Consider the following 22,522-nt stretch of genomic DNA (forward strand, 5'->3'; position numbering starts at 1 on the left):
TGCTCATTCATTATCGCAATACATGCATGGTTCCAAGTTTTAAGTTAGTAACTTTTTTCCGAAGACAACTAATCTTCAACTAATTACCATCATATATACCACCATTAGTTGGTTTTGTTAAACTGTAATTCAATGTAAATTTATTAAAACATTTTCATTTAGAGTTTACGGTAAACTTTCGAATGGTAAAGTTGTAGAATTCGTACTCGTCCACTTGATATTCTTTTTCGAATATGTTAGTGATGTTGATCATATCCAATCCTAGCAGAGTAAAATGCGATATGATTACTACATATCATGATATCAACATCAAACAATAATAAGTCTAACTCTCCGGCGTGTCTTTGTCCTATTTTACGTACCTGATTACGTTGTCAAGTAACCAGGCTTACGGAGAACACCGAATTGATCATGGTCTTATCATTTGAGACATTCTTTAAAACGTTTATAATTTCCATATCTTTGAACGTTTACATTGCCATTATCACTAAACTCTTAGATACACATGAGTTTATTATTTGAACCATGGTCAAATAATAATTTACTAAAAACAGCAAGATAATTAAACTTCAGATAAGAAGAAACTAATATTAGAAGGAAAAAAGCTATTTGCATTTAAAGAAACCGCGTCCTTAACAAAAAAAATCTCGTGCGTGTCCCTCCCGTGTGTAAAAAAAAAACTCTTTGTTCCTTAAACCGACTTTATCATAAATGCATATATATCCTTTGCCCTCTCCACTTTTCTTTTCCTCATCATAAAAAACATTCTCAGAGCAAATTTCAAGTTTATTTCATTCAATTTCGATCCGAGTAACCATGGAGTGTAGATCATTGGATCTGACGATTATATCTGCGGAGGATCTCAAAGACGTTCAATTGATCGGTAAACAAGACTTGTACGCCGTCGTTTCCATCAACGGCGACGCTAGGACGAAGCAGAAGACAAAGGTTGATAAAGATTGCGGCACCAAACCTAAATGGAAGCATCAAATGAAGCTCACCGTCGATGACGCAGCGGCGCGTGACAATCGTCTTACTCTTGTTTTCGAGATCGTGGCGGATCGTCCCATCGCTGGTGATAAACCTGTCGGTGAGGTTAGCGTTCCGGTGAAGGAGCTTTTGGATCAGAATAAAGGTGACGAGGAGAAAACGGTTACTTACGCCGTGAGGTTGCCTAACGGGAAGGCGAAAGGATCTCTCAAATTCTCGTTCAAATTTGGGGAAAAGTATACTTATGGATCTTCGAGTGGTCCTCACGCGCCGGTCCCTTCGGCTATGGATCATAAGACTATGGATCAGCCCGTCACCGCTTACCCGCCCGGACACGGTGCACCGTCTGCATACCCTGCTCCTCCCGCGGGTCCTTCTTCCGGATATCCACCACAAGGACATGACGATAAGCACGATGGTGTTTATGGATACCCGCAGCAGGCTGGATATCCAGCTGGAACCGGTGGTTATCCGCCACCTGGTGCATACCCACAACAGGGAGGTTACCCTGGATATCCGCCTCAGCAACAGGGTGGATACCCGGGTTATCCGCCACAGGGTCCATATGGTTACCCGCAACAAGGTTATCCACCACAGGGTCCATACGGTTACCCGCAACAGCAAGCTCATGGTAAACCGCAGAAACCGAAGAAGCATGGTAAGGCTGGAGCTGGAATGGGACTAGGACTTGGGCTTGGAGCTGGTTTATTGGGTGGGTTGTTGGTTGGTGAAGCGGTTTCTGACATCGCTGATATGGGTGACATGGGTGACATGGGTGACATGGGTGGTTTCGATTTCTGATTGCTGTGTTATCAAGTTTTAATTTCTTAGGATAATTGCTCTAATGTTTTTCGTTTGATGAATCATGTGAAGAACGTGAGAGATCAAGTTTTATCTTGTGTTTATGTCTCCGGTTACTTATTTTCTTCTAATGAATGTAACATTATGATATTTCCAATCTCTGGCTGTTGAATAGAATGCAATGAAACATTGGAAATATAGTGTTGACTTTGTCACCTTTATTAAGCATTAGCCATGCCATAGAAAAGTTCCATATAATTTGTCTAAGCATAATGTACATCACAAAAGGTGTAAACAACTAAACATAATTGTACTAATTGTTAAAAGCTTCCGATTACTTTGAGCTTAGTTAAAGTTAAAGCCTGCGTACCATACATAGTTTTGTAGGGAATTAGGGATGACAAAAGGAACATTGTTCTTATAAAAAATAGCTCAACACCATTCTTTTTTACAGGAAAAAAATGAAATAACCAACAGCTGCAAATCCTATAGCTAACCGACTCAAAAGACCTTCAATTATACGATTCTATAACTCATCGTGATCATCTCCATCGTCGTCCTCATTCTCTCCCTCGGTTTTCTCGTAAACCGACTTAATAACCGGGTCACAAACCAACTCCACCTCCTTCAGTTTCTCATCATAATCTTCCTTCTCTGCATTCACATTCTCTTCTAACCACTCCAAAGCCTCCTTCAAAACCCCTTCCATCTTCTCTTTATCTTCATCACTTATCTTCTTCGCAAGCTTCTCCTTATCGGCCACTGTACTTTTCATGTTGTACACATACGTTTCAAGCTTGTTCCTCGCATCAATCTTCTCCTTCATAATCTTATCTTCCTCAGCAAACTCCTCTGCTTCTCTGATCATTTCCTCAATCTCTTCTTCTGTCAAACGACCTTTATCGTTCGTTATTGTAATCGATTGTGACGTCTTAGCAACTTTGTCTTCAGCTTTCACCTGCAGGATCCCATTTGCGTCCACTTCGAAAGTCACCTCAATCTGTGGCACTCCCCTGAAATATTGGTTTCTTGTATCATAAGTAAACCAAAAACAGAACTAAAACCGAAATGTGTTAGTAGCTAAGATTGACTTAAAGTTTACCTGGGTGCAGGAAGAATGCCTGTGAGATCGAATTTTCCAAGCTCGCGGTTATCTTTCGTCATGCTTCTCTCGCCTTCGTAGACGTTGATAGTCACAGTAGTTTGCTGATCTTGGTAAGTAGTGAACACCTGAGACTTCTTCGTTGGGATCACCGTGTTCCTCGGAATAATGTTTGTCATCACGCCTCCGACAGTTTCAATACCGAGACTCAAAGGCGCAACATCAAGCAGTAGAATATCTGTTTTCAATAAAGTTAAGTTTTCTGCAACTCAACTACAATGATAAAAACACTTCGCAACTATTGTCATAAAGAGAGTTAAAAGAGTCACTTACTTTGTGTTTCTTCTCCACCTTCACCACTTAATACTCCACCTTGGACCGCGGCGCCATAGGCCACAGCCTCATCAGGGTTAGTCCCTTTGCTGGGTTCCTTGCCGTCGAAGAAATCCTTTAACATCTGCTGAACTTTTGGGATTCGAGTGCTTCCTCCAACAAGAACAATCTCGTCGATATCAGATTTCTTCAAACCCGCATCTTTAAGAGCCTTCTTCACTGGCTCCATAGTCTTCTTGAACAAATCCATGTTGAGTTCCTCGAATCTTGCTCTCGTTAAAGGCTCAGAGAAATCAACTCCATCAAAGAGCGACTCAATCTCAACACGGACTTGGTGCTGGTTGCTCAAAGATCGTTTCGCAAGCTCACATTCACGCCTAAGTTTACCAAGGGCTTTGTGATCCTTGCTAATGTCTTTGTTATACTTCTTCTTGACAAGTTTGATGAAATAGTCCATCACTCTGTGGTCAAAATCTTCTCCACCAAGGTGAGTGTCTCCACTTGTGGATAAGACTTCAAAGACTCCATTGTCTATGGTAAGGATACTAACATCGAATGTTCCACCACCAAGATCATATACGAGAATGTTTGACTCCCCACCTTTTTTGTCTAAACCATAAGCTATGGCAGCACCCGTTGGCTCATTGATTATACGAACCACGTTAAGCCCCGCGATTGCCCCTGCATCCTTTGTGGCTTGCCTCTGCGCATCATTGAAATACGCTACAAAACAACCAAGAAGCAAGACAAGCATTCTCATTATCAATACATTCAAGGTGCTACACACTTATACTTTAAACAGACTAAACCGTTGCGGACTGGTGTTTTGGTTTCTTCTCAAAAACTTCTGAATAGACTAATCCGTATCCGTTTAAAGTATATTAACACATACCTGGAACCGTGATCACAGCATCTTTAATCTTCTTTCCCAAGAAAGCTTCAGCTGTTTCTTTCATCTTGGTTAGTATCATAGCACTTATTTCCTCAGGGCTAAACAATTTCTCTTCACCTTTAACCTTCACTTGAATGTAAGGCTTCCCATCTTTGTTCACAACCTTGTATGGCAAGAATTTGATATCCCTTTGTACATCAGGATCATCAAATCTGTAACACAACACCCAAAAAACATAAACAAAAAGCTCAAGATATATTATATATGGACTAGACAGACACTATGACACTAATTACTAAACACTTACTTTCTTCCAATCAGACGTTTCGGGTCGAAGATGGTTCGCTCCGGGTTCTTGGCTGCTTGATTCTTAGCAGCTTCCCCGATGAGACGTTCGGTATCAGTAAATGCAACCCAAGATGGTGTAATTCTGTTTCCTTGATCGTTTGCTATGATTTCCACATGTTTGTTATGATAGACACCAACACATGAATATGTAGTCCCTAGATCGATCCCTATCACCGTCCCCAGTTTCTGCTCTTCGCCTTCTATTGCCAAACTTGACATCAAAGCTGCTCCAATATTCATTAAAAAATCAAGCACTATAGCATAAATAGGAGAAACGTCAAATTCCAAAAAATGTGTGTTTTATGAGAATTTTACCAGTCAGAAAAACCAAACACGCAATAGCTTTGTTCCTCGTCATCTTCGCTGTGTTTTCCTTGATAAAAATCATTTTTCGTTGTTGAGAACTCTTCTTCGATCTCGTTTGTTAGTTTATTTGGAAGAGTATGAAGTTCGTCGTCTATTTATATGTGCTTCAGTATGATTCGTATTTAGCCTCGGTAGAGTGTCCTCTCCAATCACTTCTTGACACGTAAGCTTAATGGGTTATTTTGTGTTGGCGCGCTCCTTACTTTTTACACACGTAAAGTACCCAATCACAAGCAGACACGTGACATTAAATCGTCATCGCAAAATCTTTCAAAGGTTTTACGACTTCTTCGTATGTATGTATAGTTATCCAAAACAATTATCATTATAATCAAAATTAAATTATTAACAATGTTTTTATCACATGCATGAATTATTAAAAGATTTTTTTCGTGTACCGATTAATAAAATAAAAAGATTTGCGTCATAATTTACATAAGGATAATTTCTTTTGTTATTAATGAATTAGTGTAATGCCAAAACTACTGCATATGCGGTGAGGTGTAATATTTGGAAGAACATGACTAATGCTTAACCACTCCATTTATTTATCACGCAGACATATATATAAGAAATATGCCATTTTCTAATTACTCTCAGTGTTGTATTTGTATTGGAATCAATGCACAATAAGAATTGGATATTGGATAACAACAAAACAGGCAAACCAACCCTAATGGCGGCCCTAGGTTTTTGGCTTCTAATATTAATTCACTTTCAAAACTAAATAATTGACCATATATCATTTGATTTTTAAAATATGTCGTTGGAGTAAATCAATATTTTAATACTAAGTTATAATTCATATGGTATACTCGAAATTGTCAAAGGGTAATATGGATATTATTATTTTATTTTATTTTTTGTTAGAAGGGTAATATGGGCATTATAATCCGTCTTTTTTGACATTATATAAATTACATAGTATACAAAACAGCGTGAATAATGTAATTGTAGTGAATGCGGGAGGAAGAAATGGAATCTTCGTCAGAAGGTGAGACAAACAAGATTTCCCGATGCAAAGCCACTGGTTCAGACAATCCTGATGAGGACTACGTCGAGATCACACTCGAAGTGCGAGACGAAACCATCAACACAATGAAGGCCAAGGCGACACTTCGTTCGGTTCTTTCCGGGAGGCTGAAAACGATGGTTAAGTCGCTATCGTTTGCTTCACGCCGGCTCGACCGTAGTAAGTCGTTCGGTGCTATGTTTGCTCTTCGAGGGTTGAGGTTCATTGCCAAAAACGACGCCGTTGGTAGAGGCTGGGATGAGGTTGCAATGAGGTTTGATAAGTTGGCCGTTGAAGGGAAACTCCCTAAATCCAAATTTGGACATTGCATAGGTAAACAAAAAAACTTTAAATAATATACCTTTTTTGGTTTCATTTTTTTCTCTCTGTAATTTCACTGCAATACTCAACTTGTTTCTCATATACAGTTTTGTTTTTTTATTACTTTTTTTTTAACTGAATTTTAAAAGAATTATTTCAACTAAATAGGAATGGTTGAATCTAGCGAATTTGTGAACGAGCTTTTTGAGGCGTTGGTCCGAAGGAGAGGGACTACGTCATCGTCAATCACCAAAACTGAATTGTTTGAATTCTGGGAGCAGATCACAGGCAATAGTTTTGATGATAGGCTGCAAATCTTTTTTGATATGTAAGCATGATTTTATATTTATTTATAGTATTTTGACAAGTATAATGCATGATTATCATTTGTCATAAAATATGGTAAGTTGATTAGTTATCTCTTTGTGTTTATGTATATAAGGGTGGACAAAAATTTGGACGGACGTATTACAGGAGATGAGGTTAAGGAGGTGAGGTATACCTTATTAAATTGATCTCAATTTCGTTATGGTCCTAATATAAAAATGTTACAATCTAAGTTGTTTCGGCTGAATTATAGATAATTGCTTTAAGTGCTTCGGCTAACAAGCTATCAAAGATTAAAGAAAATGTAGATGAATATGCTGCCTTGATCATGGAAGAACTAGATCGCGACAACCTCGGATATATTGAGGTTCGTTGTCTACTATCTAATGGTTACACTTGTTTAACATCACTATTAAAAACATGGTTAAATCCTTAAAATCAGTTGTAAATGTATTTGTTATATATTTCAATGTGTTTGAAAATATAGTTGAGCAATGGTTTACTTGCAGTTACATAACTTGGAAACATTGCTTCTCCAAGTTCCTAGCCAATCAAATAACAGTCCATCTTCCGCGAACAAACGTGCACTCAACAAGATGTTGAGCCAGAAGCTCATACCAACAAAAGATCGAAACCCGGTGAAAAGATTTGCTATGAATATATCATACTTCTTCTTGGAAAATTGGAAAAGGATTTGGGTGTTAACATTGTGGATATCCATTTGCATCACTCTCTTCACTTGGAAATTTCTCCAGTATAAACGCAAAACCGTGTTCGAGGTGATGGGCTACTGTGTTACCGTGGCCAAAGGCAGTGCAGAGACCTTGAAATTCAACATGGCTCTCATTCTCTTGCCCGTTTGTAGGAACACTATCACTTGGCTAAGGACCAAGTCCAAGCTTATTGGGTCTGTTGTTCCATTTGATGACAATATCAATTTCCACAAGGTAAATTATGTATATTAATATATATCATATCTATACACATTATATAATTTTCATTGTCCAATAATCCATGTTTTTTTTGTTGTTGTAGAAGAATACAAAAAGATATACGACTTTTGTAACAATATAATTTGGTTATGCTTAATCTTTATGTCCATGCAGGTTGTTGCATTTGGGATCGCGGTTGGAATAGGCTTGCACGCTATATCTCACCTGGCATGTGATTTCCCGCGTTTGCTGCATGCAAAAAATGTAGAGTTTGAGCCAATGAAAAAGTTTTTCGGAGACGAGAGGCCTGAAAATTATGGATGGTTCATGAAAGGGACAGACGGGTGGACCGGTGTTACCATGGTGGTTCTTATGTTAGTGGCCTACGTCTTGGCGCAGTCGTGGTTCAGACGAAACCGGGCAAACCTACCAAAATCGTTGAAACGATTGACTGGTTTCAACGCATTTTGGTACTCACACCATTTGTTTGTCATCGTTTATGTTCTTCTCATCGTGCATGGCTATTTTGTTTATCTCTCAAAGGAATGGTACCACAAGACGGTACGTATACATATATTTTTTCTTGCGTCTTGATTAATCACGGAGTGTTCAGAAAATCAGACGAAAAGATCATATGATAATTTTTGTTGATGAAAGCATCCTTTGTTATTATTACCTTTGGACAGACGTGGATGTATCTGGCAGTTCCCGTACTACTATATGCATTTGAACGATTGATTCGTGCATTTAGACCAGGTGCCAAGGCTGTCAAGGTTTTGAAGGTATTTCTATGATCTGTTCACAATAATATACATGCATTCTTGTTATTATAGACAAAAATCAAGGATATATTTCACTTTTTTAATTTCTATTGACATCAAACTGATTTTCAGGTGGCAGTATATCCAGGAAATGTACTTTCACTTTACATGTCGAAGCCTAAAGGTTTCAAGTACACAAGTGGACAGTACATATATATTAACTGTTCTGACGTCTCACCATTACAATGGTATATCAACAATACAATGCCACTGAACTTGTACAAGCATAAGATTTTAACTTTATTATTAACCTATTTTCAATTTTGTGTAGGCATCCGTTTTCAATTACTTCGGCTTCCGGGGATGATTACCTCAGCGTTCATATCCGCACACTCGGAGACTGGACATCGCAACTCAAATCCTTATATTCCAAGGTTACTATTTTTCAAGAGTAACATTTGTGAATTAATGATATATGTACTTGATTTGTTTAATTACAAAACCATAGGTTTGTCAACTTCCCTCAACAAGTCAAAGTGGGCTCTTCATAGCTGACATAGGTCAAGCCAACAATATAACCAGGTACAGTTTTTGATTTATAATTTGAGTAATCATGATTTAAAAACATGAGCAATTTTTCTAATGAATTTTACATGGAAAGGTTTCCGAGGCTGTTAATCGATGGTCCATATGGTGCACCCGCACAAGATTACCGGAACTACGATGTATTGCTTCTAGTAGGTCTAGGGATCGGAGCGACGCCATTAATCAGCATAATCAGGGACGTCCTTAACAACATCAAGAACCAGAATTCCATCGAACGAGGCACTAACCAACACATAAAAAACTATGTTGCCACAAAACGAGCTTATTTTTATTGGGTAACAAGAGAGCAAGGATCATTGGAATGGTTCAGTGAGGTCATGAACGAGGTAGCTGAGTATGATAGTGAGGGGATGATTGAACTACATAATTACTGCACTAGCGTGTATGAGGAAGGAGATGCGAGGTCAGCACTAATCACCATGTTGCAGTCATTGCACCACGCCAAGAGCGGCATTGACATCGTATCGGGCACTCGGGTCCGAACCCATTTCGCTCGACCCAATTGGCGTAGTGTCTTCAAGCACGTCGCAGTCAACCACGTCAATCAACGAGTTGGTATGTCACTAGCTATTACAACAATTCCATAGCTATTGTAGAATCTTTCTAGTAAGTAACTGATTTTCCTTTTTCTATTTTGTTGGTAGGGGTTTTCTACTGTGGTAATACATGCATCATAGGAGAGTTAAAGAGACTGGCTCAAGATTTCTCTAGGAAAACTACGACCAAGTTTGAGTTCCACAAGGAAAATTTCTAGTTTCGATTCTATTCATCCATCAGACCATCATTAGAAAATAATAAGCAAAATATGTCAAGCTGATATCTATTATAATTATAACCACACTTTGAAGGGGTTCTAGATTCAAAAGTTGAGACTACAACTTGAAGTTTTCTATAATGTAAAGAGGAGAAAGAAGAGTGTACATAAAAGAGGACTTAGGCGTAGTAATTCAAGCTTGCTTTCTTCTTGGCTTGTACTTGAATTATACCTTCATTGAAATCCTCATGGTTCACCTGCACACACATTTACCATTTCCTCCATATCATCCACATCCTAAAGTTACAACCACTAAGACGAAAGATATATGCATACCTCAGTTGCATCCCGGCGCAGGGCAAGCATACCCGCTTCAACACACACTGCTTTGAGTTGAGCTCCATTGAAATCATCCGTTGACCGAGCAAGCTCTTCAAAATTGACGTCTGCATTCACATTCATTTTCCTTGAATGTATCTGTAACCCCATCGCCAACATTATGCAAAAACAAAACAGTACCCAAGATAAGTTATCCGCGGAATACATAGAAAATCACAGCAAGACTTGTCTAAGTGCATGAAGCTCTCTAATTTTAGCTTTAAAACGACATAGAAATAAAGAAAGAAAAAAGAAAAGATGCAGTAAAGGATACAGAACCTGTAAGATCCTGCCTCTAGCTTCTTCAGTGGGGTGCGGAAACTCGATTTTACGATCCAAACGACCAGAACGCATAAGGGCAGGATCTAGTATATCAGCACGATTTGTCGCTGCAATAACCTAAGTTTGTAAAATTATGAGTTTTTCATGCCTTTCACTAAATAAATAGACATTTGCAGGGGTAATATGAGGGGTAACAACCTTAATGCGATCATCGCTGCTGAATCCATCAAGCTGGTTGAGCAGCTCCAACATTGTCCTTTGTACCTCACGGTCTCCACTAACTTCGCTGTAAGCCAATTAAAAGTCAGCATTAGTCATCAGAAAGAAAATAAAATAGTTATGACATGACTCTAGATAGAGTACCTATCAAAACGCTTTGTCCCTATTGCGTCAATCTCATCTATGAATATAATACAAGGGGATTTCTCTTTTGCAAGCAGGAAAGCATCACGGACAAGTTTTGCTCCATCTCCGATGAACATCTATACATAAGTCTAAAAAAAGTTACTTTCCGTTTGGTTCAAAAAATATCACAGGAACAAGATCAAAATCAGTTACGTTTACTCTAGTTTTCATACCTGAACAAGTTGTGGCCCTGCTAGTTTGAGGAAAGTTGCATTTGTCTGTGCTGCACAAGCTCGGGCCATCAACGTCTTTCCGGTTCCAGGAGGACCATACAAGAGTACACCTTTTGGTGGACGGATACCCAACTTTTCGAACTGCTCTTTATGAGTCATTGGCAACACAATGGCTTCAACAAGTTCTTGTATCTGTTTAATTACAAAAACAGGAGAGTCACCAACATCAAATATTGTACCAGAGATACTAAAAACTAAGGAAACATGAAACAGGAGAGTCATCAACTAGCCTGTTTTTCTAGTCCCCCTATATCATTGTAGTCTTCAGTAGGTTTTTCGTCGACCTCCATTGCTTTTACTCTTGAATCATACTCAGAAGGTAAAGTATCCAGAATCAAGTAACTATCTTTGTTAACTCCAACTAAGTCCCCAGGCTTCAATGTATCTGGATCAACAAGTCCAACAACAGGGAGGAAGATGGTCTGAAAAGTATAATTAACCCATGAGATCATTATACAAACACTACACTAGTAGTCAGAGTTTGTTCCCCACTAGTTCTGAAAATCTCTCTAACGGTGATATAAGAGTCTAAAACTTCACCTGACGAGTTGATGTTTTTAGAACGACACACTTTCCCTTCCTCTGAGAGTCCAGATCGATATTCGCTCCATCTTCCTCTGCATCATCCTCTGGACTCATCTCAAGAATCTAGAAAGCACGGATAATAGATCAAATCCTAATTCCATCATTACACAAAAAAAAATTTGATGGTAAAATGTCTGAACTACTGTGGCAAAGATTCAAGGAATTCATCAGGCTAACACTACTAGTAATCAAAAGCATAGTACAATTGTGTCACTCAACAAAAAGGAATGTTATACATACCAAAACCAAAAGCCCCATATAAGGAATGTGAAACACCCCAAGAGAAGAGTCAGTGAAAGTACCTCAACGATATTGCCAACTAAGTAAGGAAGCTGTTTGTTAAGCTTAATCTTCTCCTGGTTCTCCTTTATTTTCTCCTTCACTGATTCCAAATCAAGGTTTGTCCTCTGCGATTCTTCCTACAACAAATCAACGTATTTGAGAGAAAAAGACATCAAAAAATTCTGGTGAATTTCATCCAATGAGCAAAAGACCAGTAAATATAAATGTCTTCTAATCATATTCTATAATTATCTAACTATAAAAACAAGTACTTTGAGTGAATTTCGATATCTTTGACTGATAAAAAGTGTGATATGAAACAAGAGTTATCGTTGCTCTCAGACATCATCCATCTTCTTCAAAACTAATCAAAGTGTCGCTAATCAAATTAAGGTAATAGTGAGCTTGGAATGAAGAAATATACTAGTTCCAAGTAGCCAGCAGATTAAAAATATAGAGAGAAGAGAGAGAGGGTGGTGACCTTGAGGATGCGAATCTCGTTGGCTAAGAGACGAGAAGCTCTACCGATGTCATCAGTAGTCATGGAAGCTAGTTGGTCTCCCTCGAAGCTCGTATCCTCCGCCATCGCCGTTGCCATCTCCCTTAGCAGCCTGAGTTAATCACTGTAAGAGTCTACGAGAGATCTCAGAAGACATAAATAGGAAACAGAGTTTGGCTTTTGGGCGAAGAAACAGCTTTAATTTAATAACACATGTATTGTATTAAATATTATCACAGTCAATACCCAACAACAAATCCGATGTCGTCCAGCGGTTAGGATATCTGGCTTTCACCCAGGAGACCCGGGTTCGATTCCCGGCATCGGAGCGTTTTTGGTTTTGTATCCTTTTTATTTTTTTCACAATGTATCTTATATCTATTTTAAAATCAAGTTATTGCTAAGCAATCTGGTCAAATTGATGATGTAGTTTTCTTAAAAGCTGACCAAAAAAGAAGTGAAGCCAAATGGAAACAAGTAAGAAACTGTTCAATATTCAAATCGGAAGGGTGAAGAAGAGAGTTGAAGATTGTATTTACTATTGCTAACGAACAAACACATTACAATTTTATCATAATATTTCAAGATCCTTTAAGTATGATTCTCCTAATCGCATGTTCACATTTACCAAGTGATTTGAAACAAGGCAGTCTGCGGCCAATGTGATTTTGGTCAGTCTATTTGTTCTTCTCCATGACGCCTGCAAATGAGTAGAGTTCAAGCAAAATACAAATCATTGTAAATACAAGCGTGCGTTCTAATGATTTGCAGGTAAGTTAGATGCATTTGTATTTCTTCATCAGAGATTTCCATGAATAAGATGGATTCATGCCTAGAGTAGCAATGGAGAGTTACGCGTGTCACTTACAGTATGATTTAGGCCAAGAAAACTTAAGACTAGACTCATACTACGCTTTTAATCCCTGCATTCTTGTCGAATTCCTCTGAAGGAACCACGTCCGCAATAATCTTTTCTTGACCGCGCCAAAGAATCTGCCAATGATTATGAGACCATCTTTAAAGCTTTAACTTGGAAAAGTATGAAAACAAATTCATCATTACGCACAGGCAAACATCAGGAAAAGGTAGAAGAGAGGGAAACTTGACTGGAAAGGTTACTTTGCTTGGTGACGATATGTAACCTTTAATCTTTTAGTATGTGCATATGAAAAGCAACATCAAAAAATTACAGTGCCCAAACTTACCCTGTCAATGACTCCAAATTCTTTAGCTTTTGGTGCATCCATGTAATATGGCCTTCTCATTACGTTAGCTACAGTCTCCACGGACTATATGACATATAAGAATGTTTTAATCAGCTATCAAATTTCTCCACAAAGTTATGAAAATATTTCGCACTCACATTCCCAGTATGCTTTGATAGTAGTTCCACAAGTATATCCCTATTTGTAATGACCTGCAATTGCATAACAGGAATGAGGAAGATGAAGTAATCAAACTCAGATTCTTCACCTAATTAGGTCATGAAATTCTGAACCAAATGCTTAAGTGAGAAATTTCTGTCCAAATTATCAGAGATATAATATAGGAAAGTAGGTAGAAGCAAAGCAGAAAGAGAAAATCTCGATCAAATTTAAATTTCCAGAATATTAAGTGTGTAGAGCGATTCATCAAACCTCTTTGGCCCGAATCAGGACATCACTGGCAGGCATCAACCCAGAAGAAGGTACACGTGGTTGCTGAATCATCGCTGTGACATAATGAATCAAACGTATGAGAGGTTCTGATTATCAATGGTGAGCCATAGAAGCGGCCAGAATGCAGTCGAAGTCTATACCTTTGGCATGTGGCATCATAAACCGTTTACCCTTGGTTCCCGCAGAAAGTAATAGACAGGCCTGACCTATGGCTGCTCCCACACATACTGTATGTACCTGCACAAATAAGAACCAACATGCTCACATGAAAAATACCGTGGAGACGAAAAAGTGTTTATCTCGGTAACAGATCAAGTAGCTTGTGCAATCTCTAGCAAAACTTATTACTTACATGTTTGCATTTCACAAGCTGATAACTCATATTTTAACATTACCTCGTTTTTAAGTTGCATCAAAGAGTCATAGATCGCAAACCCTTCTGATTCCATTCCAACCTGTTTAGTGAGTTATTCACTGAAATTAGAACTAACAAGAGAAATGGTCCAAAAGATTCACAAAGTTTTCAAACTTACCGTCTCTCCATCATCACGAGTGGTCCCTGTGGAGTTGATGTAAATGTAAATGGGTTCCTTGGGATCCAGCCACTGAAGATACATTAGCTCAGCGACAACTAGCTCAGTCACTGCCGGCACAAGCTGAAAGCAAAATATGTCATCATCAGTCTATGCAGTCCCAACCAAAAAATCCATAAGAATCCACATAACTTACAGGCATTCCAATGTAAACAATTCTCCCGTCAAGAAGCATAGATGGCAAGTCTGGTGGAGGAGTTCTCGGTCGGTGCTCGTTATAAGCCACTGATCTTTCAACCTAATTTCAACCAATAGATTCCGTCAACGGATTTGAAACAGTGAAATCAAAGTGATGTGGCGACTATCAAACTCATCAAATCACAGTGTTGCGTAATCAATCTGGCACATCTCACAGTAACTCTTGCAAATTCAAGGAGCTCTCAGAATTAAGTCAGTCTGTGTGCAATAACTAGAGGCTGGATACTTGACGACTTAACTAAACGCAAAGCGCATACAAATCATTGTATCGGGATCGGAAAATGGAGGAGAATAGTTAACCTGTGCAGGAGAAGACATGAGCTGAGGGGAGTCAAAGATGTCAAGATATGGCGGCACATCAGCGTTAACCGGCCGATTGAGAAGCTTTTCCGGAGAATTCGCGGCAATAGAAGCGAGCGTGGAGAGGAAAGGATCCTTTGGATTTATCGGAGGCATAGGGATTTTGGCAGAGGCTTTGGCGCGAAAGGCGTAACGAAAAGTCTTCAAGTTTCTTCTCCCGGATGAATTCGAAGATAGAGGAGGATGAGGAGAAAAAGAAGAAGAGCGTGGAAGCAGAGAATTCATGGATGCTTGTAAACAAGACGCCATGGTCGAGGAGCTCTTGGACACGGAAGCTCGCGAAAATGGACTCGTTGGACAAAGGAAACCAGAGGATTTATCGATGCTTTCGGAGGGGAGAGAATAATTACTGGGTCGGGTTTCGGGTTGACCCGCTATTTGATATTCCGGCTATAGCCCAAATCACATTTTAGGGAACAGGCCCAGTCGCAATAGACTTTACTTTCGGACCAAATTGCAATTATTCTGGGCCATTTCGTTTACACAAAACTCTGGTGCTATGGCCTATGAGCTGTAGTGTGTTGTTACTGTTGGTAGGATACAGGCAGGGGTTGTACCGTTTTAGAGTGATCTTATCCAAAAACAAAAGCAAGTTTAGTTTTAACACTGCAAGTTTAGTTTAAGATAATCATAAAAGACACCAGTAGTTGTAATGTAAATGTATATGTATGGAAAAACCTCACCACACCCAACACAATGTCTGATGAACTTTATTATGCAGCCGAGACAGAGTTTCCGGCTTTTTAATGACACAATAACAGACCAATTCCAGGTTCACAACTAAAACTAGAAAGACATATTGGTCGTCCCATACAAGAAGACCAGTATAATAATCCCAAATCGGAATCAAATTCTATTAGCAGTGGAGCCTGAGAAGCTTGAGACGATTCGGGTACAGCCAGTGGCCAGTTTTCATTTTCAACCAGATATCACCTGCAAAACATAATATGTAATACCGTTAAGAGAAGAAGAAATGATAACACATGACAGAGGTAGATTATGTTGCTGAAACACTTGGAGAGGCGATTTTTAGTGCACACAGAGGTTGGTGAGACCTAGTCGTTCTAAGACTCTTCAAATTTTATAGTCTGTCTCATGATTTCGTTAAGTTGGTGTTGATTGAAGAACAACCAAAGTGAGCAGGTATTTAAACAAACACCATGGATTGTGAATTAAAGAAGGTTCAGCTTTTAGACTTACAGGTGAAACTGGAGAATTCGATCTTGATCTTGATCTTGATTTTGATCTTGATTGGGACCTGCAGCAAGACCAAAAACCCCATGTAAGTGTGGCATAACAAAGAAATTTACTGACCATCTCCCATCTAGTCCCGGGAGCTTAAATGCTGTCCTAGAAAAGAACTCAACACAGAATCCACTATTGTCAAAAAGATAAATATATTGAGGAATCAGAGTAATCATAGTCCAAAACTTTGCGATCAGATCCTACAGCTGATACGCGCGGAGTACCAGACCAGACCAGACCGTAAAAACAGAAGTTCAAGTTCATGCTAATCCAGCTTTGTAAATCCAGTCCAAGAATCCATCTAGATGACCCATCTAGATCCAATCCCCAGCTCGTAGCAGTGAGCCAGATCTAGAAAACAAACAACGCAATACAATTGTAATCACGGTAAATGATCGAGGACATGCCTCAGAAATCCATCTTCCCCCTTCCGATAGAAATAAATTTTCAAAAAGTGAAACATCTAGCTAAGTGTTCTTTAAATTATAAGTCGGATAATGAAGATTGATACGTAATAAATTCACCGTCGCTGGAAAAAAGTTAAGAAGTAAAGCTTTATCAGAAGGAAACATCCAGAAGAGAACGACACAAAGAGAAAGGAAAAGGACTAAATATGATGGGAGCATCTCTGTCAAGAACTCAAAACATAAAAAACAAACACATTCACGTGTAAGAAATGAAAAGGAACTCTGGTAATCCCAAACAAGGAGGTAACCTTTACCCATATTGGAGTTTGCATGACATAGAAAACATCAACAAAGGAAGAAAATCAAGTGACAATAGACTAGTCCACTATGAGGGAAAAAAGACTCAAACAAATTCAACTGTGTACGGAAGCAACAAAAGGTGCTTAGTTGTAAGTAATAAAGCTAGTAAGGAGTTCACTATGCAAGAACAAGTGATCCATGAAGGGGTAACTACATATATAATAATGATACAAATCTAACACTCATACCTTGAGACAGAGCTGTATAGCGAGCGAGAACGACTAAGGGGCCGTGAACGCGGGGAAATGGATCTAGCAGGTGACACACTGCATTGCATTTAGAAGTCAGTTAATTTCATAAATAAGTTACAATAAAAATCCCTTATATGTCTTAGGTTTATGAAAAAAAAAAAAAAAAAAAGACCTCCTGCTCTTGCTACTATAGCTACAGCTTGGACCACGGCTCCGACTCCTGCTTCTATAGCTTTTAGAATCATCTGGGCTTCGACTCACACTCCTCGACTCATATTCCCTCACCTGAACAGTAAATTCAGAGATGACTCCATATCCACTTATGCTTAACAAAATCAAAGAAAGCAATACAACATACCCGTATATAAGCACTAGAGAAAGCATTTCGAAATTCAGTGGCATCAAGTTTCCTTATCTGTCACATCAAAAATTTTAAGGGAACATCAAAGATCCAACACTGGCCTCCAGGAAGATAAATTCAGCTCGGTATACTATGAAACAAAAGCAGTCTAAGGCATAAGTCCAGGAACATTTGCGTTGCAAAGATATAAAACTTACTGCGTACTTCATATCATCATAGTTGCTATAATCCACAACCCCAGACATGCCTACAAAGAAATACTGAATGTGAGTTTAGCAGTTCAGATGCTTAACACCTATTCTCCTTCACAAAGACTAATTTACTAACACATCAATCAAAAGCTTATCCAAACTATCGAATGTCAACTCACCTTTACGGTCAGGGAAAACTTCAGAGAAGCAGACATCTCCAGCTTTGCGCATGTGATCCTAATCACCCGTAAATAGCAAATAACATCATTTCAGAAAAGAGATAAATCCAAAACATGATATAGAGAACCAACATTCAGAGAAAAAGACTATATAGTGTCCCTTACCTTAAGGTCCTGCCACGAAGCAGAAGGCGGTAATCCGGTCACAAGCACTACATGTTTAGGTAGTAAAAATGAGTTTTCAAATATAAAATTTTACACAACACCAAATAACACAATCGAGAAGACTCTACAAACCGCGGTAGTCAGAGCGTCTTGAAGGTGCACGGCTCGCACTGTAGCTGCTGCTGTACCTATCAACTGATGGTGAAAATCTACGACCACCATGTGCAATCTCAACCTAAAAACATCACACAAAGATAACACCTTTACAAGAAATTACAGAAAATTAAGCTAGCTTTCATCATGCGTTTACTAACCCGAAGTCGACACCCATCAAAATCATAACCATCACGTCCATAAATTGCATCGTCTGCATCACGAGGATCTTCAAACTGCCACCAATAACAAACTATCTTAGTCATTAGCCTATACTATTACAAGAAGAAGAAAAAAACAAATTTGTACTTGATCAATATACCTCGACAAAGGCATAACCAGGAGGTCTCGGTGGAATCTTCAAATCAATGTCCACAATTGGTCCATACTGAAACAAATATACATAAGAGTCGATTTAAATTGTCTCAGCAAGACAGAATTGCAAATTTATGAACCCAAACAAGTCATAATGAATTCAATTTTTATCGAGAGAAAAGAGGAATTTTCAAACCTTGTAGAAGAGATCTTCAACCTCACACTTGCGAATATCTCCAGGCAAATTCCCAACGTAGATCGTACGATTCCATCGGCTACTCATCTGATACCTCAGAGCAGAAAATTAGTTCCTGTAAAAATCTAGAAGAGAAGAAATTGATTACTGGAAAAATAATTTCGAGAAAGAAGAAGAAGAAGATGTTCGAGAAAGCGTTAGATTGTTCTGGAAAGGAGACAACCACCGTTCGTTTGGAAACTAGTATCCTTTTATAAAACGGAACTGGATTTTAATCCTGTGCGGCCGCATGTATCAACGATGAATAGCCCAGTTGATCAAGATCGGCCCATATGTTTTAATGGGCCTGTTAATATATTGTTCTAACCGGATCGAATGTGTTTTTTCTTATCATTCAAACCGGAATATTGTATGTTAGTTATTACAATTCGAACCAATTTCGAATCGGATTCGGACCATCGGGTCATTCATTCTCCTAGGTTTCCTAAACACTGTCGTTTTTGGACAAAAGAGACACTAGATCGGAAACACTTGGGGATTTTTTTGAGAGAAACATTCTCTCGGTTCCTCTACTACCACCTCTCAAATCTCAATTCGCCGATTAGTAACTCCGTCCAAGACCATTTTCCGCCGTGACACCGTCCACGGTCTCTCTCAGTCCGTGAGTTCCTGCTCTGTTCCGTTTGGTTTTTCTGTTTTGGAATTTCAGTATTTTTCCTATTGAATTTGTTGCGATATGATGTCCAAATTTTTGGTTTGTTGAGTGATGTTCCGATATTTCCGTTATCAATCATCTTCCACTGTTCGCTTGCAGGGAAGAAGATACCATAGTTAGAAGCTGGTGATCATTTTCAATAAACCTCGAACATGTTTAAGAAGTAAGCATCTTTGTCTCTTTCTAGATTCTTTCTCTACTTTTTTATTTAGATAGAAACTGTTTTTCATACCCGGATTGTAGAATCTAAGAATTAGTGGTTTCAACATCTCGGCATTGTTTATACTAGTTGATAAAGAATGTGATGGTCTCTTTATTTAGTATCCACTTACTCTAATAACTATCGAGAACTCACTCCCTTCTACTTGTTGTCGACCACATTGTTAATTTGATTGCTTAGAGTAGCCTTGGTATGGGCATATTGGTTGTTATATTTTCTTCAAAGTAGAAGGTTTTGAGTTCTCAAAAGCTAACATCTTGCTATTGTAAAGTTTTGGTTTCTATATTGATAGTGTCACTATTTGATTTATCAAATCTGTACAAAGAGTCGTGGGTCATAGAGGAAAGTTTGTGTCTTGATTTGACCAGTCTAAACTCTCTACTATCATGGAGTTTGTGTTTATCCATCTCCTGAAACATGCTTATACATTCATAGTGAATCTTGTATAAAGTTTATTTTTCCCTACTGCTATCAACTTTAGATCTATTTGATATACCATTATGTCTATGAAGGTGTTATTTATGTTCACTACTTTTTATTTAGGTTTTGTTTGGAGGAGATTTCATCACAAAACCAAGTGAAGGCATCTGTTCAACGTAGGATCCGCCAGAGTATCCAAGATGAGGTATGTCTGTTGTTTCATTTGTCTTTTTCCCCTTCTTAAACTTTTATGATTTCGTGAAGTTTGTCAGATATAAATATGTTTATGTTAATGTTGCAGTACCCGGGACTTGAATCAGTGATGGAGGATCTACTTCCCAAAAAGATTCCTCTTATCGTAGTGAAGTGGTCTGTAAATTAACAAACTCATATTCATTGTTTTGTTTTCTGAATTTTCTTTTACCCACTATCTATGTCTTACAGTATTCCTGACTATATTTCTCGTGCAGCCCAAACCATCTGACCCTAGTTGTTGTCAACAATGTCCCCCTCTTCTTCTGTATCCGTGACGGGCCATACATGCCAACACTGCGGCTTCTTCATCAATGTAATATCACTTTTCCTTCACACCATCCATGCTATATGGTCTTGTTATCAAAACATAACATATCTGGGTGTTTTATTCATACAATCACTCTTCTTCACACCTGTTAGTCTTACTGTGGTCTGCAGTAGAACTTACCTGGTTCAAATACTGCATATACCTGAATAGTATGTCCGACACTTTTCTCTGAGTTATTTAGAACTTCCTGGGGTTTGGTTCCTGTAAGTTGTTGTTCCTTTGGCTTTTTTCATGCGAGTGAACTATATAAAAGGTCCACGTATGATTGGTTAGCCAGGATTTTTGTTTAGTATATTTTGTTTTATGTTTTCCGGGTTAGCTGACCCTTATCATAGTGAGAAGGTTTTGGCATTGGCTGTTACCAGAAGAGTATAAAATATTCTTGAAAACACCACGTTCAGCTAACTTTTACATACTTGAATGATACATAGAAAGAAACTTGGAGTTTTTTCAATTAGCCACGAATGTCAAAAATTTGGCAGCTGAATGTTTGGAGTTTTGCAGACCCAAATATAATGAAGAGGTTTCAAGTTGATAGAGGTGCCATAAAGTTTGTTCTGTCTGGTGCAAACATAATGTGTCCTGGTCTTACATCCCCGGGAGGCGTTCTGGATCAAGAAGTCGAGGCTGAAAGGCCAGTGGTATGAATAAAAACAGTATTTCCCTGGGTTGCATTTTTGTTTGTATATGCTGATCTTAAACCATGAATCTGTATTTGTTTAGGCCATATATGCAGAAGGAAAGCAACATGCCTTAGCAATAGGCTTCACCAAAATGTCAGCAAAGGACATGTAAGTCAATTTTTCGCTGGAATTTATTTGAAAATACAAACATGTGCTTTGATATACTTTCGTATCTTAGCCAAAATACAGTCTCTTGGCTCCAGGCCTCTCCAAGTAACCCTATCTTTGTCACTTTATTGATATTCCTTCTTCCCTTAGATACACATACCTGCACCAGGATCAATTTTGGCCGTGTTTCCCCTGTTTGCTCATAAAATTTCTTTCGCATCGCTAAACTTTTCTTGTGTATGTTCACAGAAAGAGCATTAACAAAGGAATAGGAGTTGACAACATGCATTACCTCAACGACGGTCTCTGGAAGGTACCAATACTTGTCTCTGGTTTCTCTATTCGTAGTATTGCCAAGCAGTCTCATTGTTGATATAAAAATCGATTTTGGAAGAACACAAATCAAAAGTTTCTGAAATTTGTATTGCAGATGGAACGACTAGACTGAGGACAATGTCAAATGTGAATCAGTGTCGGAGAGATATATTGGTCTCCTTTTATGTTCTCTCTAAACTTATGGAGCTTTTGTCCGGATCAACCTTAGCTTTGGTTTGATTTGTTTTCAAACATTTGATACTTATTTTATGAGGGAACGTCAACCTTAGCTAAGGTTACAGTTTCTAATTCCGTATAATCAAACAAGTAAGATTAAAAAGCTGTTCAAATTTATTTCGGTCAGAATATATTTAAAGTCATCCTAATTGAACTTAACAAATTGCTATAAGCCTATAAAGTATAAACGATTAGGCAGAATGTGCCCACTGTTTATCTACTAATTAGGTATTAAAGCTATAATAGTACTACATACACGTGCTTGCACGATATGACGACGTTGTATCAACCAAAAATTTGTATAAGCCACCTAACATGAGATTAGGTAACACTAGAAATTCGATATGAGCTAAGAATGTCCTCATGTGCCAAATGAAATGACGACATTAAGACACGTCTATTTCGCTGTTGTCCTATTCAATATTAACTTTTACTTTGGTAAAGCGTGGATATCTCCCTT

General features: G+C 38.4%; 7 protein-coding genes and 1 non-coding gene across 14 annotated transcripts; 4 read left to right on the top strand and 4 right to left on the bottom strand.

Annotated features, from left to right (window-relative positions):
• Positions 1-551: 551 nt before the first annotated feature.
• On the top strand, positions 552-2,157 carry SRC2 (soybean gene regulated by cold-2). Its single transcript, NM_100778.3, has one exon. The coding sequence runs from the start codon at positions 817-819 to the stop codon at positions 1,789-1,791; it is 975 nt and encodes a 324-aa protein (NP_563835.1). The 5' UTR covers positions 552-816; the 3' UTR covers positions 1,792-2,157.
• A 109-nt stretch (positions 2,158-2,266) lies between these two features.
• On the bottom strand, positions 2,267-4,900 carry BIP3 (Heat shock protein 70 (Hsp 70) family protein). 2 transcript variants are annotated; one of them, NM_001198015.2, is made up of 6 exons: positions 4,782-4,900; positions 4,426-4,690; positions 4,119-4,330; positions 3,227-3,949; positions 2,894-3,131; positions 2,267-2,804 (listed from the first exon to the last, which is right to left on the bottom strand). In NM_001198015.2, the coding sequence occupies exons 1-6, from the start codon at positions 4,852-4,854 to the stop codon at positions 2,318-2,320; spliced, it is 1,998 nt and encodes a 665-aa protein (NP_001184944.1). In that variant the 5' UTR covers positions 4,855-4,900; the 3' UTR covers positions 2,267-2,317. The 2 variants fall into 2 exon arrangements, with proteins under 2 accessions (NP_001184944.1, NP_172382.4); NM_100779.5 differs by having other exon boundaries at positions 4,426-4,720; positions 4,782-4,891.
• An 888-nt stretch (positions 4,901-5,788) lies between these two features.
• On the top strand, positions 5,789-9,636 carry RBOHB (respiratory burst oxidase-like protein). 2 transcript variants are annotated; one of them, NM_202070.1, is made up of 12 exons: positions 5,789-6,177; positions 6,334-6,493; positions 6,608-6,656; positions 6,746-6,859; positions 7,002-7,439; positions 7,599-7,985; positions 8,111-8,206; positions 8,318-8,433; positions 8,517-8,619; positions 8,694-8,767; positions 8,847-9,346; positions 9,436-9,636. In NM_202070.1, exons 1-12 carry the CDS (start codon positions 5,793-5,795, stop codon positions 9,543-9,545), a joined length of 2,532 nt encoding a protein of 843 aa, NP_973799.1. In that variant the 5' UTR covers positions 5,789-5,792; the 3' UTR covers positions 9,546-9,636. The 2 variants fall into 2 exon arrangements, with proteins under 2 accessions (NP_973799.1, NP_172383.3); NM_100780.3 differs by having other exon boundaries at positions 8,517-8,767.
• RPT5B (26S proteasome AAA-ATPase subunit RPT5B) lies at positions 9,578-12,413 on the bottom strand. The gene is made up of 10 exons (NM_100781.5): positions 12,192-12,413; positions 11,731-11,847; positions 11,384-11,491; positions 11,074-11,265; positions 10,784-10,975; positions 10,569-10,687; positions 10,404-10,491; positions 10,203-10,322; positions 9,882-10,022; positions 9,578-9,802 (listed from the first exon to the last, which is right to left on the bottom strand). The coding sequence occupies exons 1-10, from the start codon at positions 12,306-12,308 to the stop codon at positions 9,725-9,727; spliced, it is 1,272 nt and encodes a 423-aa protein (NP_172384.1). The 5' UTR covers positions 12,309-12,413; the 3' UTR covers positions 9,578-9,724.
• Positions 12,414-12,466: 53 nt separating this feature from the next.
• Positions 12,467-12,538, top strand: AT1G09110. The gene has a single exon. It is a non-coding gene; the product is annotated as a tRNA-Glu (tRNA).
• Positions 12,539-12,617: 79 nt separating this feature from the next.
• Positions 12,618-15,395, bottom strand: AT1G09130 (ATP-dependent caseinolytic (Clp) protease/crotonase family protein). 3 transcript variants are annotated; one of them, NM_100782.5, is made up of 10 exons: positions 14,959-15,395; positions 14,597-14,698; positions 14,401-14,523; positions 14,263-14,322; positions 14,008-14,104; positions 13,847-13,920; positions 13,573-13,626; positions 13,415-13,498; positions 13,078-13,202; positions 12,618-12,909 (listed from the first exon to the last, which is right to left on the bottom strand). In NM_100782.5, the coding sequence occupies exons 1-9, from the start codon at positions 15,265-15,267 to the stop codon at positions 13,113-13,115; spliced, it is 993 nt and encodes a 330-aa protein (NP_563836.1). In that variant the 5' UTR covers positions 15,268-15,395; the 3' UTR covers positions 12,618-12,909; positions 13,078-13,112. The 3 variants fall into 3 exon arrangements, with proteins under 3 accessions (NP_563836.1, NP_001184945.1, NP_001031008.1); NM_001198016.1 differs by having other exon boundaries at positions 12,627-12,909; positions 13,122-13,202; positions 14,959-15,338; NM_001035931.2 differs by having other exon boundaries at positions 12,886-13,202; positions 14,959-15,317.
• A 192-nt stretch (positions 15,396-15,587) lies between these two features.
• Positions 15,588-19,026, bottom strand: SR30 (SERINE-ARGININE PROTEIN 30). 3 transcript variants are annotated; one of them, NM_100783.6, is made up of 12 exons: positions 18,782-19,026; positions 18,593-18,658; positions 18,432-18,506; positions 18,250-18,352; positions 18,118-18,164; positions 17,953-18,010; positions 17,780-17,829; positions 17,580-17,636; positions 17,394-17,506; positions 17,219-17,296; positions 16,219-16,276; positions 15,588-15,951 (listed from the first exon to the last, which is right to left on the bottom strand). In NM_100783.6, the coding sequence occupies exons 1-12, from the start codon at positions 18,866-18,868 to the stop codon at positions 15,937-15,939; spliced, it is 807 nt and encodes a 268-aa protein (NP_172386.3). In that variant the 5' UTR covers positions 18,869-19,026; the 3' UTR covers positions 15,588-15,936. The 3 variants fall into 3 exon arrangements, with proteins under 3 accessions (NP_172386.3, NP_683288.2, NP_001320500.1); NM_148447.4 differs by having other exon boundaries at positions 16,219-16,614; NM_001331804.1 differs by having other exon boundaries at positions 16,219-17,296.
• A 53-nt stretch (positions 19,027-19,079) lies between these two features.
• On the top strand, positions 19,080-22,209 carry AT1G09150 (pseudouridine synthase and archaeosine transglycosylase (PUA) domain-containing protein). The gene is made up of 9 exons (NM_100784.4): positions 19,080-19,442; positions 19,596-19,659; positions 20,260-20,341; positions 20,438-20,505; positions 20,607-20,704; positions 21,224-21,360; positions 21,443-21,510; positions 21,760-21,823; positions 21,941-22,209. The coding sequence occupies exons 2-9, from the start codon at positions 19,649-19,651 to the stop codon at positions 21,956-21,958; spliced, it is 546 nt and encodes a 181-aa protein (NP_172387.1). The 5' UTR covers positions 19,080-19,442; positions 19,596-19,648; the 3' UTR covers positions 21,959-22,209.
• The last annotated feature ends 313 nt before the right edge of the window (positions 22,210-22,522 follow it).

Source organism: Arabidopsis thaliana, assembly GCF_000001735.4.
Source record: "Arabidopsis thaliana chromosome 1 sequence".
In the NCBI taxonomy this organism is placed as follows: Eukaryota; Viridiplantae; Streptophyta; class Magnoliopsida; order Brassicales; family Brassicaceae; genus Arabidopsis; species Arabidopsis thaliana.